The sequence below is a fragment of the Microtus oregoni genome, unplaced genomic scaffold, assembly GCF_018167655.1.
Source record: "Microtus oregoni isolate MIOR12 unplaced genomic scaffold, Mior012 000027F_ref0000203, whole genome shotgun sequence".
Taxonomy (NCBI): domain Eukaryota; kingdom Metazoa; phylum Chordata; class Mammalia; order Rodentia; family Cricetidae; genus Microtus; species Microtus oregoni.
In genome coordinates, this window is record NW_024543086.1 from 15,561,441 (window position 1) to 15,578,790 (window position 17,350).

The 17,350-nt window shown below is 42.7% G+C and overlaps 1 protein-coding gene across 6 annotated transcripts in view; it reads right to left on the reverse strand.

Moving 5' to 3' along the window:
* Window positions 1-17,350, reverse strand: part of Fbxw11 (F-box and WD repeat domain containing 11) — a 103,987-nt gene that overhangs the window by 17,304 nt on the left and 69,333 nt on the right. For all 6 annotated transcript variants that reach the window (XM_041675994.1, XM_041675992.1, XM_041675995.1 and 3 more), the window contains 3 exons: window positions 15,151-15,376; window positions 6,277-6,463; window positions 4,761-4,851 (listed from right to left, as the gene is read on the reverse strand). In XM_041675994.1, the coding sequence (XP_041531928.1) occupies window positions 4,761-4,851; window positions 6,277-6,463; window positions 15,151-15,376 (504 nt within the window). The remainder of the gene's footprint in view (window positions 1-4,760; window positions 4,852-6,276; window positions 6,464-15,150; window positions 15,377-17,350) is intronic.

Genomic DNA, 17,350 nt, shown 5'->3' on the forward strand with positions numbered 1-17,350 from the left:
TTATCAATTTGTCTCCATGAGCAACGTTTTAAAGGGGTAAAGAGTATAAAAACTTATTTAAGCCAATTTTAAATAAATTAAATGTTTAACACAAACTTAATGTTTAGAAACACCTAGAGAAATAAATATATTTTTTAGATAGCAACTGGCCACCTCAGCATGCTAACAATTCCAAGGAAATGCTGACCTAGGAAGCCAGACACACTACGAAGGAGTGTCTGCTCCTAGCCTAGCCAGTGACTTTGGATAGTGGTCACTCGTGTTCGGGTAACATCCTTACAGAGGCACAGAGTTGACAGAGGGTGTGTGATTCCACTTGAACCCAAAGCACTGACTACATAGCATGCCCTGTGTAGACCGGGCACTGCTTTAAAGTAGTGTGAATCTAAAGTAGGCTTTACTTTGTATTTCAAGAAACAGTGAAAGTACATTTATATCACACAAAAGTTTAAAGGGGAAAAAAGCACTTCTTATGGAAATAGAGGAAATGAGAAAACTCCTTACACACTTTCCCACTACTCTTCAAGGTGTTTTCTAGAATGGGGTGAGCTGACCATAATGTTTAACTGTATCTAACACACAACAGACAGATGAGGGAGAGAAGCCAAGATGATAATACATGGTTACCTAGAGCTGAATCAGTTCCTGAAAGACCTGGGCCAAGTCTTAAAGCTGAGCTGTCCCATCTACTTCTGACCCTCAGAGAGTTAGGGAGGACAGGACTTCATACATGCACCACCAGACACCCTACTTTCTGTCTAAGTCAAATATAGCTTACTGGAACCCAACAGGAAGCCTCTGACAGCCATGTAGCCACCAAGGGCACTCCTGGGCGCCTCTTCTTATTTCTGCAGGCCACCCACACACAAAAGCAGCACCTGCTCATGATTATGCCTGCCCAGAACACTGCCACCGTGCCTGACAACCTCAACTGGTTTTTTAATTCTTCTAAACCAGGTTTTCACAAAAACTAGACCTTCAAGCCTGGCAGCCCTTGGTGGTAGAAATGACCCAAGTCAAATGACAGCCTTGGCCAGTGGTACTGACTGTACACTGACTTCCACCTCCATGCAGCAGACCAGGAGAATCTGTTCCCCCAACTAACAAAGGGACCACATAAGATAAAACGTGATGCACTTACCACAGCCTATTGGGAACACTGTCAAAAACAATGGGTTTTTAATTAAAGGGAGGGTCTCCCCAAATTGGAGGAATTATTGTGTTGGTCTAGGCTGCTATGTGTTGCTGGCTGCCTACATTTCATAGTGGGCCCAGCAAGGTGGCTCAATCCTCAGATAGAACTCAGTAATTATCTGAGAAGGGAAGCAATAAAGCTAGTCACACAGGTGCCCTCTCCAATACCTGCCATGCCATGAGCTATCACGTGGTACCGCTACTGTAGAAGAGAACTTCACGTGTTAGAGAACTTGTAAAATCCCCTTACCCTGCGCAAAATTTCAAAATACTGGGAAAGTAGCCATGATACACAGAGTATACAGCGGCATTTAAATTGGCAACAGAGTGAAAACAGATGTCTGAGTATGGAGGAATAACATTATTTTTAGAAGCCTAAACATGACTGGGTGGGTGGGCAAGTTTCAGCATTTTCTAGTCAGGACAATGTTAATATCAAGTTTGCAAACCACAAAAAAGCCTTCCACTTTCCCTGAATGAAATGTGGTTTATTAAAAGGTGTGATACAAAACACCGTCATTTTCCCTATGGCCAGCTCCAAGGAGAGTGCTTCAAAGCCACTTACCCAGTAAATATAAAGAGTCCCTTCTCTGAAATGGCAGAAAAGAAAAACCAAGTTCAAGGCATTAGCATGTAAGGGTGCGTTTGAGAGTGTGGTGTGGAGAGGGTGTGGGGAGTCAGGATCCAGTTCTGGGAGTTAAGCTCAACCATTCCAACCAAGCACCTTGCAATGCACAGTGAGCTGCCCTGAAAACAGCACTGACTAGGACTCTAGATGGTGCAGCAGGGTATGACTGCCTCTTGGTGGGACAAACCTCAGGTTTGCCAGGAGTTCCTTCTCAATTTAGAGGCCCCGTAAACACCTTGCGTGGCAAGAACACCCAGAAGGGAGGAGCCTTTGCAGAAAGTGAAGAATGTCAGCTACTCTCCATAGTCTCAGAGTCTTGCTTCACTATCTTCTGAACCGCAGGAGCTAGCCACACAAAGCCCGGTTGTCTATTTTTCCTTAAAATATAGCCAATTTCTGGTAACTAGATGTGGAAGGTAAAGTTCAGAGAGGAACACTTTTCCTCTGTGCTCATCAGAGCCCATGCTGAGAATGGATGTATTTCAGGACTCGGCAAGTTGTCAAAATAGAGGGGAGGGAAGAGCCAAAGTGCTGTCACAGACGTGCCTCTCCGTGGAGTGTAAGGGGGAAGAAGAGACTGTGCAAGGGCAAGGGAGCACTCATCTGACATTCTGGTGCTCTACCTCAGAACCTTCCAAAGCAAGGCCAAGGACTTCCATCTTAGTTCACAGCCCACTTGACCAGCAGGCAAGGTATTGGGTATTCACACACTCAGAGGAAGATGAAAGTCTATAGGAATAAAACATTTCTCCTCCTTCACTTCCTGAATATTTTACTTTGAAAATGGGGGGGGGGGGTTAAAAAAAACTAACTGTAAGCCTAGGGCTAGACAGACCTCAGCTAAAAGCCCACCTCTTCTATGTAATATGTTGTAAAAGTTCCAGTTTCCCTTTATTACAGATAGGGATATGGCATGGGTGGGCACTGTAAAATTGTTGCAATCATCTACGTAACTCCCCTAGCACAATCCATGGCACACCACAGAGGTGATAACCATGGTGCCCTACAGGTGAAGCTTTCACAGCAGTCACGTGGACAAGGCCGAACTCATCTGTGTACCTCACACTGTGATCTGTGGATCACAAGAGGGAAGGACTTTCATGGGCATGTCTGCCCTGACAGGCCAGAGAGTGTGTGGATGGCTGTGAACTGATCCAGGGTGAGAGCTTACCTTGACAGCCCTTCTTTCTGAAATTGTCAATACGAACTTGACCTACTTTCATGCTGTCTAGGCTATTTAATGAGAAAATATGCTATAAACTGCTAAACAAAGTATCTGGTACAAGTAAGTGCTCAATTAGTGGTACACTGCTTCTGTCACTATTATTATTAGTGAGTAAACCAAAGTATAAGCGTCATCCTTCATACTAAGAAACTTAGCCACAAAAATCTGGAGGAGACTCTTGTGGCCAGGCAGTGGGTTTTCCCAAACCACACTTTAAGAACCACTGGGAAGACCACCATGATGCAGAGGTTTTGTGTCAAACAGTGTTTCCCCAATGGCTACATTTCCCATCACATCTGCCTTCTCTGCTAGCTCTAAAGTATTATTTCAGTCTGAGGAAATAGTTATGGTAACTGCTGTCACACTGTCAATTATAATGGTAGTCATGGTGACTAAATAAAATAATCTCCATCACCAAAACTCAATCTGATAAAGGTTCTCCAGAGTCCCTGTTCATTAATAATTGGCTTTAAACAGCAACCCCTCAAAAGGAATGCCTTCTTGAGACCACTCAAGAAAAGTCAGACAGTTTCTATCAACAGCTTCTCCCTGCCAAAGAGCAGAAAGGCATTTCCGAGATGCCGTGTGCACCTACCTAGAGCAGCCCTTCCTCCTGACGTGCACTAACACTAAACTATGATGACAGTCCACTAAGCACTGCAGGTCATCAGTCCAAGTTTTGAACAACAGGTCAATTCATTTCTAAACTTTATCTGGCAGTGGTCTTAAATTATTGAGCCCTCCCTAAAAGGTTAGTTTTTAGTTCATTTTAGAGTGTACGCTCCAGACAAGAGTTTCTCTTTTAAAGAATGAGATCTAGTCACACACAGGTGCACCATTAATGGGATGGCTCCATTAGTTCGCATCTGCCTAAGAAGGGACAGGGGATGAACTCTACAAAGGCACATGGTTCTCCATTAACTAATTCTGGCACAATAACTTTTATGTTCATCACCTGGGGGAGAGGATTACTCCCTATTCTGAAAACCAGCTGTAACTTTATGGGAGATACAGCATTGCCCAACGAAAGCTACTTTTCTGCCAAAGAGGAAATAGTGAAGTAACCAAGAACAGGCAAGAACACTGTGAAAGAGTTAATGAGAAGTACCTGTGCATGTCTTTCCTAGTTCAAGAGAAAGAGCTGAGTAATAAAACTGCACTGGAGCAGCCAACAGCATCCATCCCTGCTAACGTTCCTCGGCAAGTGCACCGATCTCTGCTGGTCACTGACCTTACAGTCAATTCCACAGTGGCCCCAAAGCATGACCTGCTTTCCAAGGCCCACTCCACCGCTGCTTAGGATACTAGTTTGAGCCGCTTTTATGAAAAGCGATGCCTGACTCAAGAGAGGTGACTGCAAGCATGCCTTCTACAATGATGGCTCAAAATAGAAGTGTGTTGACCTACAATACTGGGCCTTGGATTGTGGAAAATTTATCAAATTAGAATATAGTTTATCTTGGATTAAGGTTTTAATTAATTGGCAGCCTTACAGAAGCATTTCATGTTTTTGAAAAGCTGTATTTCTATAAAAAAGACATGATTGGCTCTGAAGAAGAGCCACAGAGTACCACTGTAACATTTATTTTCAAAGCTCAACTTTAAAAAAAAAAAATGAGTTCCATGAGTTTAGAACAAAAGGACCTTTAAAACAAAATAAAAAGTAGAGAACAAGACCCCAAAGGATACAGAACAATTAAATGAAACAGTTACCTCTATGTCCTGGATAATCTTTGGGTATAATGATCTATAAAATGAATTGGGAGGGCCATCTGTAGGTCTGTTTTTAAACAGGTACTGATCCCTGGAATGAAAACAAACAGATGTTACATTCTTGCACACAAAAGAGCAGATTGTATTTGTGCTTGTTCACCAGGACAGCCCATGCTCAATGTCTTCCCTTGCACTGAAAGTTAACAGTTCAAAGCAGGTTCCTGACAAACTGCAGTTTCCGTGGTAGAGACAATTTAGTTCTGGCATGATGCTGGTTTTTGTTTTCTGAGTGCTGTCACACAAATAATTAAGCTTTCATTCTAGGGCTATTTTTCCCCTATAAACTTTATTAGTAAAAACTCGCAAATAAACAGAACACAATGCAAAGTCTATACATATATCTTAGTGAGCGTCTCAAAAATTACAATAGGCACTCTGAAGCTGTGGACCTTCACCCTGGATTTTACACTTCCACTATCAAATATATTTTTATGCTCTTATCCACTACAAAAAAATGAAAACTCCATGCCAGAGTTAGAATCAAGGAAACAATCAGCCCTTTTTCATTACTCAAGTCCATTAGCCACACTCAGTCCTTCCTCATTCCCTAAGACCTAAGCCTTCCTTGTTCTCTTTTCTACAGGTTATACTCACCCACATGCATAACAAGTGCTGATGAAGCTTAGGGGAAGTCTTACTCCACATTAAACCTCCTCCCATAAAGAAAATGCAGCCCCACCCTCACTCTTCCCAGTCCTGTGCCTGTCTGTAGCTTGTTCTCTGTGCTGACTGAGCCATGGCACTGAGAGTACACAGAATTATCAAGCTGCACTTAAGCTCACAGGCTTTCTTGGAACCCTCTGGCTGTGTTTCCATTCCTCCCCATGAGCAGTAATGAACATGAAGTGACAGCTCCGGCTAGCGGTACAGCTCAGTGGTAGAGCGGTTAGTTGCCTACCATGAATGAGCCCCAGGTTTAATCCCCAGTAGTTACAAAAGCAAATAACATTACTTGACACTCATGTTTTCCTTTAGAAATTGTTTTATGTATGGGGGTTTTGCTTGCAAGTATGTCTGTGCACTACATGCATGCCTGGTGCCCATGGAGGCTAGAAGAGGGCATCAGATCCTCTGGAAATGGAGCACCAGACAGTTGTGAGCTGTCAAGTAGATTCCGGGAATTGAACCAAGGTCCTCTGAATAACCAGCGAGTGTTCTCAACAACTGAGCCATCTCTCCAGCCCCAGCTCTCACATTGCAATAGGATTATTGCCTGAGTTCTGAAAAAGCATAAATTCACAGCTTAAAAAAAAAATGAATGAATCACCCATTTGAAGTACCTAACTTTACAACAACAAACGCATACGTGTCAGAAGGGGGGATTCTAACAGCTCTAGCCAGTCTTGACTAATCCTTTTTTCCTTGTTTAAACAGACTGACACATTCACAAACAGAATTGCCTTGAGCAAGCAAGCTGACCAAGTGAAATATCCCTAAACAAGCACTCCGTACTTACCACCCTCTTCTTTCTGAGAGGCCCTTCCAGAGAGGGTCAGTGCGCACCATCCTCTCAATCAGCTTCTTCCATAGCATCCCTTCTGAGATCACTCGCTGCCATTCCTTACATACCAGCTCTGCTGCACACAGAGACCTGGCATCCAGGTAGGAGAGGATGTTTTCTGCTATGTGATCTAGGCCTTGCTCTACAAAACAGAAAAGCAATGCAAAGAATGGGCAGGGCAGAGGTCACAGAACAGCCCTTATTTTCGTAAACCCTGAGGCAGGGGAAACACCCAAGAGAACAGCTCATAAACAGGTGCAGCCGACAGCAGGTGCTTTAGTGTAAAAGCTGCCCTGGGGACAATTCTTTCTCAGAATTTTGAGACTTTTTTTCCTTCCCCATTTTCCTGCCAAACCCTCACAAGCCAATGGTTCTCCGAAGTTACAGCTGAGGCACAAGAAGGAAAGTTCTCAGGCTGTGCTCTGTAGTGAAGCCACAAGGGGAACTCAAGATTCCTTGCTTCAAAGCCTGTGCTTGTTGCTTATACTCTCGGTCTCTTCCAATAAACCACACTGCACCGTGAGTCCTCGATAGCTACAGGAGCCAAAAGCTGAGACTGACCCATTTTTTAAGGCACATGAAGAATTAAAATTAAAATCCTCTCATCTCCCTCAGATGGAGAACTACTTTCTGTTGTGAGCAGATGGGTAAAAACCCTCAAAAGCAACAGCCATGTGCTTACTCACTTTAGGACTGAGTTAAACAACCCACAGATGGGTAAGCCACGAGAGTCAGCTGAGTCTGTTGACCTGAGGAAGTCAGAGTGGAGGGGATAACCGGTTCCCAAAAGTTGTTTTCTGACCGCCACAGGAGTGCTGTGGTCACACACACCAAAACACAAGACAAACTCACACAATGTGAGGGGCCTTGCAAAGAGATTCATGCGCAGCTCTGTCTGAACTTTCCCATGGAGTTCGCCATGCACAGTACCGCCACCATCTGTTACATTCCTCCTTGTAGTTCTAGGTGTGTCCTCTGTAGCTACAGGAAGTACAACTCATCCCTGAGCCTGGACTGTTCGAATTCCACATCCTAAGTTCACTGTGTACTGTGCACACTGTGTTCTATGACACAAACTAAACCCTGAAACACACTTGTTCTTGGTTTTCTACTAAGTGGTGGTGGTGGCGGCAGCCACCCTTTAGCACAATACCTGAAAGCAAGCTGATGACAAGATTTCAGAGCAAGGCAGCATTCCCTGGGGGTTGATGGTCTCTTTTCCAAGCTCAGGAGCACTAAGCTTAGTGTTACTAGCCAGGGGCAGGTGGAACGCTGTCTTGCCTGCATGGTTCAAAACGACATAGTTACACTGCTGATGACAAGTTTCTACCCTGGACTAGATCTAGGCCCCACGTTCCACCCCTGACAATGAAGGCCACATGGCACCACTGCTATCCTGTACACTCGAATTACTAGAGTCACCTCTTCCCCTCATGGCCATATCCTAGCAGATTCCTGAGATGGCTGCAAGTTAAAGTCTTACGCCCTTCTCCCCATTGCTATCAAAACAAGTCCCCTTAATTCTGAATGTGACCACTGGTGGGATGGGGTCAGCAACACTTTATCCTTATCCTGAATACAATTCAGTTTCAAAAGTTCCATGTGACCTAGTCACTTCAGCCTCGAGCATCCAGAAATGGGAGTATTGCTCAGTAGACCTGCATAGTGAGTGAACAGATTGTTTTTACCCCCAGTTGACAAGAAACATAGGAAATGGGTCAGAACCAAGGACAGCACCCAGGACAGTAGCTTTCCCTGGCCGGCTATCACTGATGAATCCCTTAATACTCAAGGGTCCTAACACTCAGCCACCAGCTTTCTAAGTCATCTAAATATGTTCAATTCACATCTGTCAAGTCAGTCCTCAGAGACACCTGGAGAAGCTCTCATCAAGACACTGCCATCTTTAGACCATTCTTCTGACCTTGACTCTGCTAAGAGCAGGCAGAAGAGGAACCAGCTGAATCTGGCTTACTTGCTCACTCTCTTGCTGGTACTTACTAGGTTTGCAACTTTGCATTTGCAGGTTGGCATCAGTTGCATTGGGTCCCTTCTTAACATATACAGTCTATTCTCAGTGGAGAAAAATGACAAAACACACATAAACAAATTAATCGCCAGCTCATAACCCAGAGCCAAAAAAGATCTTTCACATCCTGCACTCATCCTTTGAGGCTTATATACCCTACCTAATCTTTTCAGATTCCAATTAACTTTTTTTAATTAAGATCTACTAAAGAGTAAAATCCAGTATGATAGCTGACATCCTACAAACACTTCCCCAGCTCTTAAACCCTGGAGAGCTGTCCCACAGTTCCCTCTGGGCACCATCAGATAAGACTATAGCCCAGCTGCACCAACACACTCAGTACCTTCTCAGAACTACCCAGTTCTGAACCCCAGTCCCAAGCTCTGTCACTGCCCTGCAAATGTGCTTGCAGGATTTCTAAATATATTCATGTTTTGCTTGGTCACAATTTTTCTTTCCTTTATTGCTTAAGGAAAAGAACTAAGTTAAATAAGAGTGAAAACCAGCCTTTTCTATTACCATTATGCCATCAAGTAAGCACAGTACCCTTCTTTTGTTGTAACTTCCCTCCAGGTGATTGGATACTTTGTCTTCAATTCTCTCTGTATAATCTGACATGATGTGAAGGTCAGTGTTATTGATACCATTCTCCAAAGCTCAAACACCTGGGAACCGGCGTGCTCGCGTCCTCCCCTACATCTGTGTAGTCACAGGCACACCTCTTTCCCCATCATAGGGAAAACTATGGGTTTAAATTCCAGAATCTCTCAGCTGTCATAAACTGAAATCTATACTTATCCTAACGAGAATCATTAAAATCATGTTTAATCACATTTCTCTAGCCATGAGAAAACTCACTTAGCTCTTCTTTGGATTTCTCTAACTCTGGGGGCTCACTGAACTTCCTTTTCTAGCCCTACACAGGATATTATCAGTCCACTTTACATGACCCCCACATCACTAACTAGATCCTCCTAATTGGTTATAAACATGTCCAAAACAATTCTCCTTTCAAATCCTCTATTCTTGGAGAGATGAAACCAACAGCAAGGCGAGCAGGCATTAGAAAGCTGGCTCTCCAGGTCTCAATGGCTCCCATCACTTGTGAAGAACCAGAACAGCACCCAAACTTCCAATTTACTAATAAACCAGACTCTGCAACCATGCTAAAGATGCTAAAGCCATGTGTTAGATTAGAAACAGTTAGGGTCACTGATTTTCAAAGGCACAGTAACAAAAACAGATCCCTCAGACTTTCTACTGAATCAGCCTCTGGAGAAGGCAGCCTAGGGGTCCATACTCCTGGAAGTGCCACCTAATGCTGACAATTTAGAGACTGCTGGTTTATAGCAAGGGTACCCATGCAGCCTTGGATCTCTCCTCCTCACTGATTCCTCACAACTAAGCCACCAGTAAGTCAATTTTTGCATACATAAATCCCTTACATATTTCCTCTTTCAAATATCATGAGCTCATTTAAACACCATCCTAGCGACACCTAAGGTTAGGCTCCTTTCTTTTGGTTGCTACTTTAAATTCATATCATCCTTAAAGGAGTCAGCATGCTTTAGTTTTACGGAAATGTAACACTGTTAACCACATACCCTGGTTTACATTTTGTTTCAGTCAACTGCTATGTGAATGGCCATAAGAAAATCTATTATTCTTTTTGGATATCATTAGTCATAACAGAGGAATGATCTTGAGTAATGAAAGGAGTTAGCACATATAATCTGCAAAGTAACTCTCCAAAGAAGCACTCTAAATACCCAGTTTACAGGGAAGGAATCTCTCTAGTCCAATGGGAAGTCTAATAACATAAGAGACATAAAGGGCCAGAGAGATAACAGATACTCAATAATGTCCTCAGTTGCCCCCTCCCATCTCCTTAGCTGATTCGGATGTTCAAGGAGGCTACCATGGTCTTAGTCTGCAAAGAAAACACAGCTACAGTTTCCATTCTATTAGTATAAGCCCCATATTCCTGAAATGGTTTGAGAGGAATAAGAATCAAATACTCTATTGGGGCACCTTGAGCCACTAAATAGAAGATTCTTCAGAAGTCATCCTGAGGAGTCATACAAATCTTGGAACTTTCTGGTTTCAAGTCCACTAAGGAAAAGGAGGTCACTGAACACAAGGCAATCTTTTAGTCAGGGTGAATGAAGTGCTTTGGGGTGTTAAACTAAGTACTTTTCTAAACAGTGTGCCTGGCTCTTATTACTCTATCATGCTGAGTGAGGCCCCTCCTCCCCTCCTGAGGCAATATGAGGACACAGCACTGCCTCTGAATGCAGCCTGACACTGCACGCACAATTCTGGAAGTGCTGCTGATGCTAATTACAGGCGCCACGTGAGAATCTGGGAAAACGTCAGCAATAAACTCAAACAATTAAAAGGTGCCGATTTCAATGTTCAATGTGTAAAAATCACCATATCAAAATGAACTTCAAATGTGTGATGTCAGTTCAATGCCATTGATGAGGGCAGGTTTAACATGCTTAGACCATACAAAAACTTCCATTACTTTAGAAACCTTTCAAAGGACAGCTGTAAAGAAACGTCCGTTCCTCTCCAGCTCTACTGCTCCTTGCCTCCCTAGTCACAGCTCTGGTTATAAAATCTGAAGTTAGAAACCTTTTAAAACAAGACAACCACCTACAACCAATGTGTGGATGCCTTTCCTGGTAATATGGAGCTCTAAGGGCTATAAAAGCAGAAAAAGAAGCACAGGTCACAAATCCAAGGGCTTCCCATGACACTATCCAGAAAACCAAACGACAGTGGAAACACCTCCATGGAGCACCCACCAGGTGCAAGGCACACGACACACACGCTGTCTTTAATCCTCTCCCCACACAGATGAGATGAGGTGTAGAAAGTGCGGTGTGAACCCTAGGGGCTATCTAACTCCACGCTCACACTCTGTGATGCTGGGTCTCTGGCCTTGCATCCAGCCCAAAGTCTTAGCTCATTTCTGCCCATCTACTGTGACCTTTGATCTAGTCTATCACATTTACAGTCTATAATGGCTTTCTGTCCTTACTTGGGGGCTAGACAAATGAATAAGCCATGGTCAGGAAGTTAAGTGTTCCAACATTTTTGATTGCACAGATACTTCACCAAATTGATCAGCAAGACTTATCATCCCCTTTGAAGTACAATCTGCCTCTATTTTAAATGTATAAATTTTCCTTTAACAACAGTTCTTACAAACCACAAACTCGGCCTGCAGAAATTGACATTGCAGACTAAACATTTACCATGATTTTAGAAAAGCGTATCATAATTATCACTTTTTCCACTGAACCAAAAGGAGCCAGAAACCACAAACATTTTCCATTTTTCCTATACTGACAGGTACAATGTTCACAGTAAGCATTTAAAAAAGCCAAAACTATAGACAATTTTTTAACTGTTTTTCACAATCAAACTTTAAAGTGATTGTCAATCTTAACAGTAAAAATTCAAACTCAAGGTACTTACTGAAAAGACTGAACACTGAACTAGTGGAATGATTAAAAGTTGTTCTGCATCTTATTAAACCTACATAAGCACACACAGACCTATCTTCCCAGCATAGGTCTAGTATATGCCAGGTTGAATATGAGTCTACTAGTCACAAACACAATCAACTTGTTCCCGGCTATTAGATTCTCAAGTATGAAATACACTGACATATGTATATATGTTCAGATAAAATCCTGTTAAAACAAATAGCATTTTAACAGAAATATTTCCATGTCCCAGCCAACAGTCCATTCATTTCATGTAACATTCTATACCACAAAATTCCACTTTAATAGAGATATGGACAATGCCTTAAAATTCGCTGTAATGAAAACTGAATTGTATGCAATTATACTAACCATATTTATATACATAACACATGTTCATCTGTTCTGCCTCTTCTCCAAGGCTGTGCGTGCACTCCCCAGAGGAACCTCTTGAAACTATCAGGGGAACTTCAACAGTGCCACCTTGTGGCTATTCTGTGACCATAAGGGGCAATCATCCACATCTAACTATTTGGAAAGCAAAAGAGAGGAAAGAAAATAAAACCAAAACAACAGAACAAACAAACAACAAACAGATTTGCTTGAGAGAATGAAGCTTGGCCTCATTAGTCTGCAGTCACCGAAGAGGAATAATTCAATCATCAACTGAAAGGCTTCCCTGACCCTTCCTGGAGCAGCTCAATGACCAAGGTTCTGGAGTTCCGGCGGCAAAAATGCTGTGTGCTACATAGAGAGGAGGTACACACACGAATCCATTCACCTATACCATTCTGTCTCTCACAGAGAAAGGCCCCTCCCCCCACCCTCCACAATTATAAGAGAATTTTCTGAACTGGGTTTTTGTCAATCTGACACTGGCTGGAGTTCTACAGAAAGCAAACACCTGCCAGGAGAGCGAGCCAGTTATCAGCCTTCCTTCCTGGTCTCTGCTTCAGTTCCTGCCCCGACTGCCCTTAATGGAGGATTGTGAGCTGAAATCAACCCTTTCCTTTCCAAGTTGCTTTTGAGCATAGCAATAGCTAGCAAACTAAGACAGTTATGAACCATCTATTTAATACTCGGGGCTAAGGTAAGGATTTCCTAGAGGATCTTAACTGAGTGATTTTATCCTTTCTGCTAACTCTGAACCAATGCCTGTCCACTATCATTTTACAACAGCACGTGGCAAACAAGCCACGTGACCCAAAGGCATTTCACCCTATTCTTCTGATCCTTGTCATTCTAATCTGCCTAATGAGAAATTGAACTAAGCAAATAAAGGCTGAAATTCTGGATGGAAAAGGTTCCTATTTGCTTTTCTAAAGACACTAATGGAAAACAACTAATAGGAGACACAACAACATTCTGGCATCAAAAACCAGCAGAGTCCAGCCTTCCTCAGCTAACTCTCAAACATTCTTTACATTCCCAATAAACTGAAATTCTGAAGAGCACAGAGAAGTCAGAAGTTTCTCCGTCACTTTGAAGCCCAAGCTCCAGGCCCAGGAGTACAGCTGGGTCCCATGTGCTGTGAAAGCACTGAGAGCTGAGAGCCTGCTGCTCCCTGAGGCACGGTTGGCACAGTAGCACTGGGCCATGGTGGGGGTCCCAAGGCCTGAACTGGCATGGTGACAATAAGGACACTACACTGTATCAAAGAAGAGCCAGTATTCCCTTCAGGAGTCAGAGCTCTGCATCTTACCTAGCCAAATTGAAGATGAAACATTTCAAAATTAGAAAGGAAAAAGTTGTTAAAAGCCAAAGCAGAATGAACCTACCTTAAATGAGACTGTGGATACAGGTTTACCTATTACCCAGACCCATTAGATGGACTCCAACAGTGAATCCTAAGGTCTAATATGACTGTGTTCACCCATGAACATAAATGCACTGACAGTTCAGGAGGGTGTCCCTGTGGAAGGCACAGGCAGGAACACAAGAGCTCTGTACTTTTCATTGAATTTTGTTCAAAACTAAAACTGTTATAAATACAAAGCCCTTTTCTAAAAAAATAAAAATAAATAAATAAAATAAAACTTAGCCAGAAAAATGTACCTATGAGAATACACACATGAGTGAGGGTGGTGGGGTGGCAATAAGGAGTGGATAGAGAAGCAAGTTTCAAGAAATGCAACACAGCTGGAAAGATGGCCCAGCAGTTAAAAGTACTTGCTTCTCTTTAACAGGACTCAGGCTAAGATCCCAGCACCCACGCAGTGGCTCACAACCACCTTGAACTCCAGTCCCAGGATACCCGACACTCTGCTGACCTCTATGGGCACAAGACACACACGTGGTTAACACATTATACAAACACTCATACACATAAAATAAATAAATCTAAACAAAAAAGAGAAAAAGAAAGTGGCGCACACCTTTAATCACAGCACTCGGGGGGCAGTGACAGGCGGATCTCTGTGCGTTCGGGGCCAGCCTGGTCTACAGAATGAGTTCCAGGACAGGCTCCAAAGCTATAGAGAAACCCTGCCTCAAAAAACCAAGGGGGTGCGGGGATAAAGAGAAACATAACAAAGACACACTATCATTTCCTCGATTCTGAGCCATTTCCTAAGGCATCCCTCAGACACAGGAGAACAGCATCAGCTGTGAGGCTTGCCAAGATGCAGACAGAAGGGAAAGCAGAGGTGTGTGTGAGCACATGTACCTATGTGTCTTTGTCTGCATCTCCCTAGCTGGCCTCAAATAATCCTCCTATCTTAGCTTAAAGGGTGCTGGGAAAAGCAGGCATGAGTTACCATGCCAGCTCCATACATTTTTTTAAATTACATGTAAAGGTAAAGTAGAAACTGTATACATATCAAAATAAAAAGTGTATCTTTTTTTAAAAAAAAAAGATTTATTTATTTATTATGTATACAGTGTTCTGTCTGTGTATATGCCTTCAGGCCAGAAAAGGGTACCAGGTCTCATTACAGATAGTTGTGAACCACCATGTAGGTTGCTGAGAACTGAACTCAGGACCTCCGGAAGAACAGTCAGTGCTCTTAACCTCTGAGCCATCCCTCCAGCCCTAAAAAGTGTATCTTTAAGAACAAAAAGCAACTAAAAGAAGCAATAACACTGTCATGTGATCAATCACAGGAACAGCCTGAATTCTTAGAAATACATCTACTGGATTTTAATATATGGTACTTGAGGAAGAATTAAAATCTAACCACAACACAGTGAATGTCCCCAGAAACGCTGGTCACAGGGTAGCCACACACATCCACTCAGCTCTTCCCAGGCTCAAGGACTGGGCATCCTGCACTGCCCAGCAACTGTCAGGCCAACCATGATTACCTGGTAAGGCGGTGATAAAGTCCCGCTGCAACATGGGCTTCAGGTAGGAGTTAATATGTCCATGCTGATAATGACACATTCGTGAGATAAGATGCTCCACAAATTCCACCTGATCCGATTCAGACCACTGGTCAAAGTACTTAATACACAAGTCCTTTTCTTTCTGGTAGTTCCCCTCTGACGGCCTCTTTCTGGAGACAATCACAGATGACGTTCCGTTACTTATCTGTTTTGGAAAAACAAAGAAACAATAATTAGCTAGAAAGGCTTTTCACCAATTTCATTAGAAATACTTTTTGTCCTATGGATTTAACCTTAAAATGCCAGTTTTAACCTAAACCAATTTCTCTGTTAATTTATTTCTTCATTTCATAATTAAAACGCAGCCAGGGCCTATGCATATCCTCAAATTAATGACCACAGTAATTGCTGAAGTTGCAGCTGTTTCCAAAGCTGACTGGTGTGTAAGCTCACCATTCCCCAATGCAATTCCACAACACCATCCCATCATTAGGTAAGTCATTTTGGAAAGGATCATCTTAGAGGAACTAACTGCCCAACTTGACAAGGTGGCATCTGGTTGGCTAGTAGTAGTCTGTCTCACTTCTTCAAAATTAAAAGCTAATGTCACTCTTATACTCAAGTTATTTTCCAAGACCTCAGCTAAATGCCTAAACCCATGGATAATATTAAATGCTACATGATTCCACATATATATATATATATATATATATGTACATATATATATGATAAAGCTGAGCTTATAAATCATGCATAAAAGATTATTGACAATAGAATACTTAAAACAATATGCTATGATGTTATGTGAATATGCACATACCTTCTCCCCCTACACTTCTGAAATTTTTCATTTAATGCCTCCCCCCACAGGTTTCTCTGTAGCTTTGGAACCTGTTCTGGAACTAGCTCTGTAGATCAGGCTGGCCTCGAACTCACAGAGATCCGCCTGTCTCTGCCTCCAGAGTGCTGGGATTAAAGATGTGCACCACTACTGCCCAGCTCACTTATTATGTTTAGACTACAGCTGACCACAGGCAAGTATGATTACAATTGGAGCAGGGCTGGCTGGCTACTGTACAGTAATGCTAACAATTCTCCAGGTATTAGCAGCTGGAGCCTATCAACACAGACTCTATCTGTCTATCTGGATGAGAGCCCTAGAAACTGTTATCTTTAGCAAGTTCCTAGTGCTGCAGAGTCCACTAGACCAGACTGAACTTGAGGAACACATCGAGAACCCCAGTTTATTTCAATAGAAGAAGGAACATGAAAATAAGTCCATCTACAATGTTCCATTTTCTCCTAATAGTTGACCCCCTCTTTATTAGCTCCCATGACTAATAAATATTGGCCAAACAGTTTAGGCTTTCCATTCTTTCTTTTGTCCTACTCCTCAGAAAACAGTCCAAAGTAACTCCTGTATACCCGGAAAAGTGTTCATTCTGGGTGGTTCCTATATGATCAATGCGCTCCTTACAGCAATGTCTTTCCCATCAGTTCCATCTACCTGTCCCTGCATAGCAGCATCATCTAATCTGATGGCCAACGAAATAGCTCAGGAACCCGCTTAACAGAAAGAGATCACCGACTCCAGAAAGTTGTTCTGTGGCTTCCATATTGTACTATAACATGTGTATCTGTTAATTAAATTAATTAACTTAAAATTTTTAATTGAAACCATAGGACTCTGGATAAAGTACTAGGGAGGGTTCAATTCTAGTACTCCTGCCTTAGAGAAAGGAAAAAGAAAAAAGCCATAATATCACTTCTGGATGATAGTATCCAACAATCTAGAGGCTGAGAAGATGACTCAGCAAGTAAAAGCACTTGCTGTGCAAGCATGAGGCCCTGAGTTCAAATCTTCAGCATCCACTAAAACTCCAGGCATGGTTGCACATGTCTGTAACACTAGCATGAAGGCATGTGGACAAGCAGGTGCCAGAGCGCGGTGGCTAGCCAGGAGAGATGAAAATGCAAGTTTCCAGTTCAGCAGGAGACCCCAGCTCAAGGGTAAGGCTGAGAATAACAGAAGACACTCAATGTGCAGACACATCTGCATACTCACACTATGTGCAACCAGACACATCCTGCACACCACAACAATTTAGTCTACATCCCTCGACTCAAAGCCACAAAACTACTAATGCTAGGAAGAATATCACCTTCTATTTTAAAACAA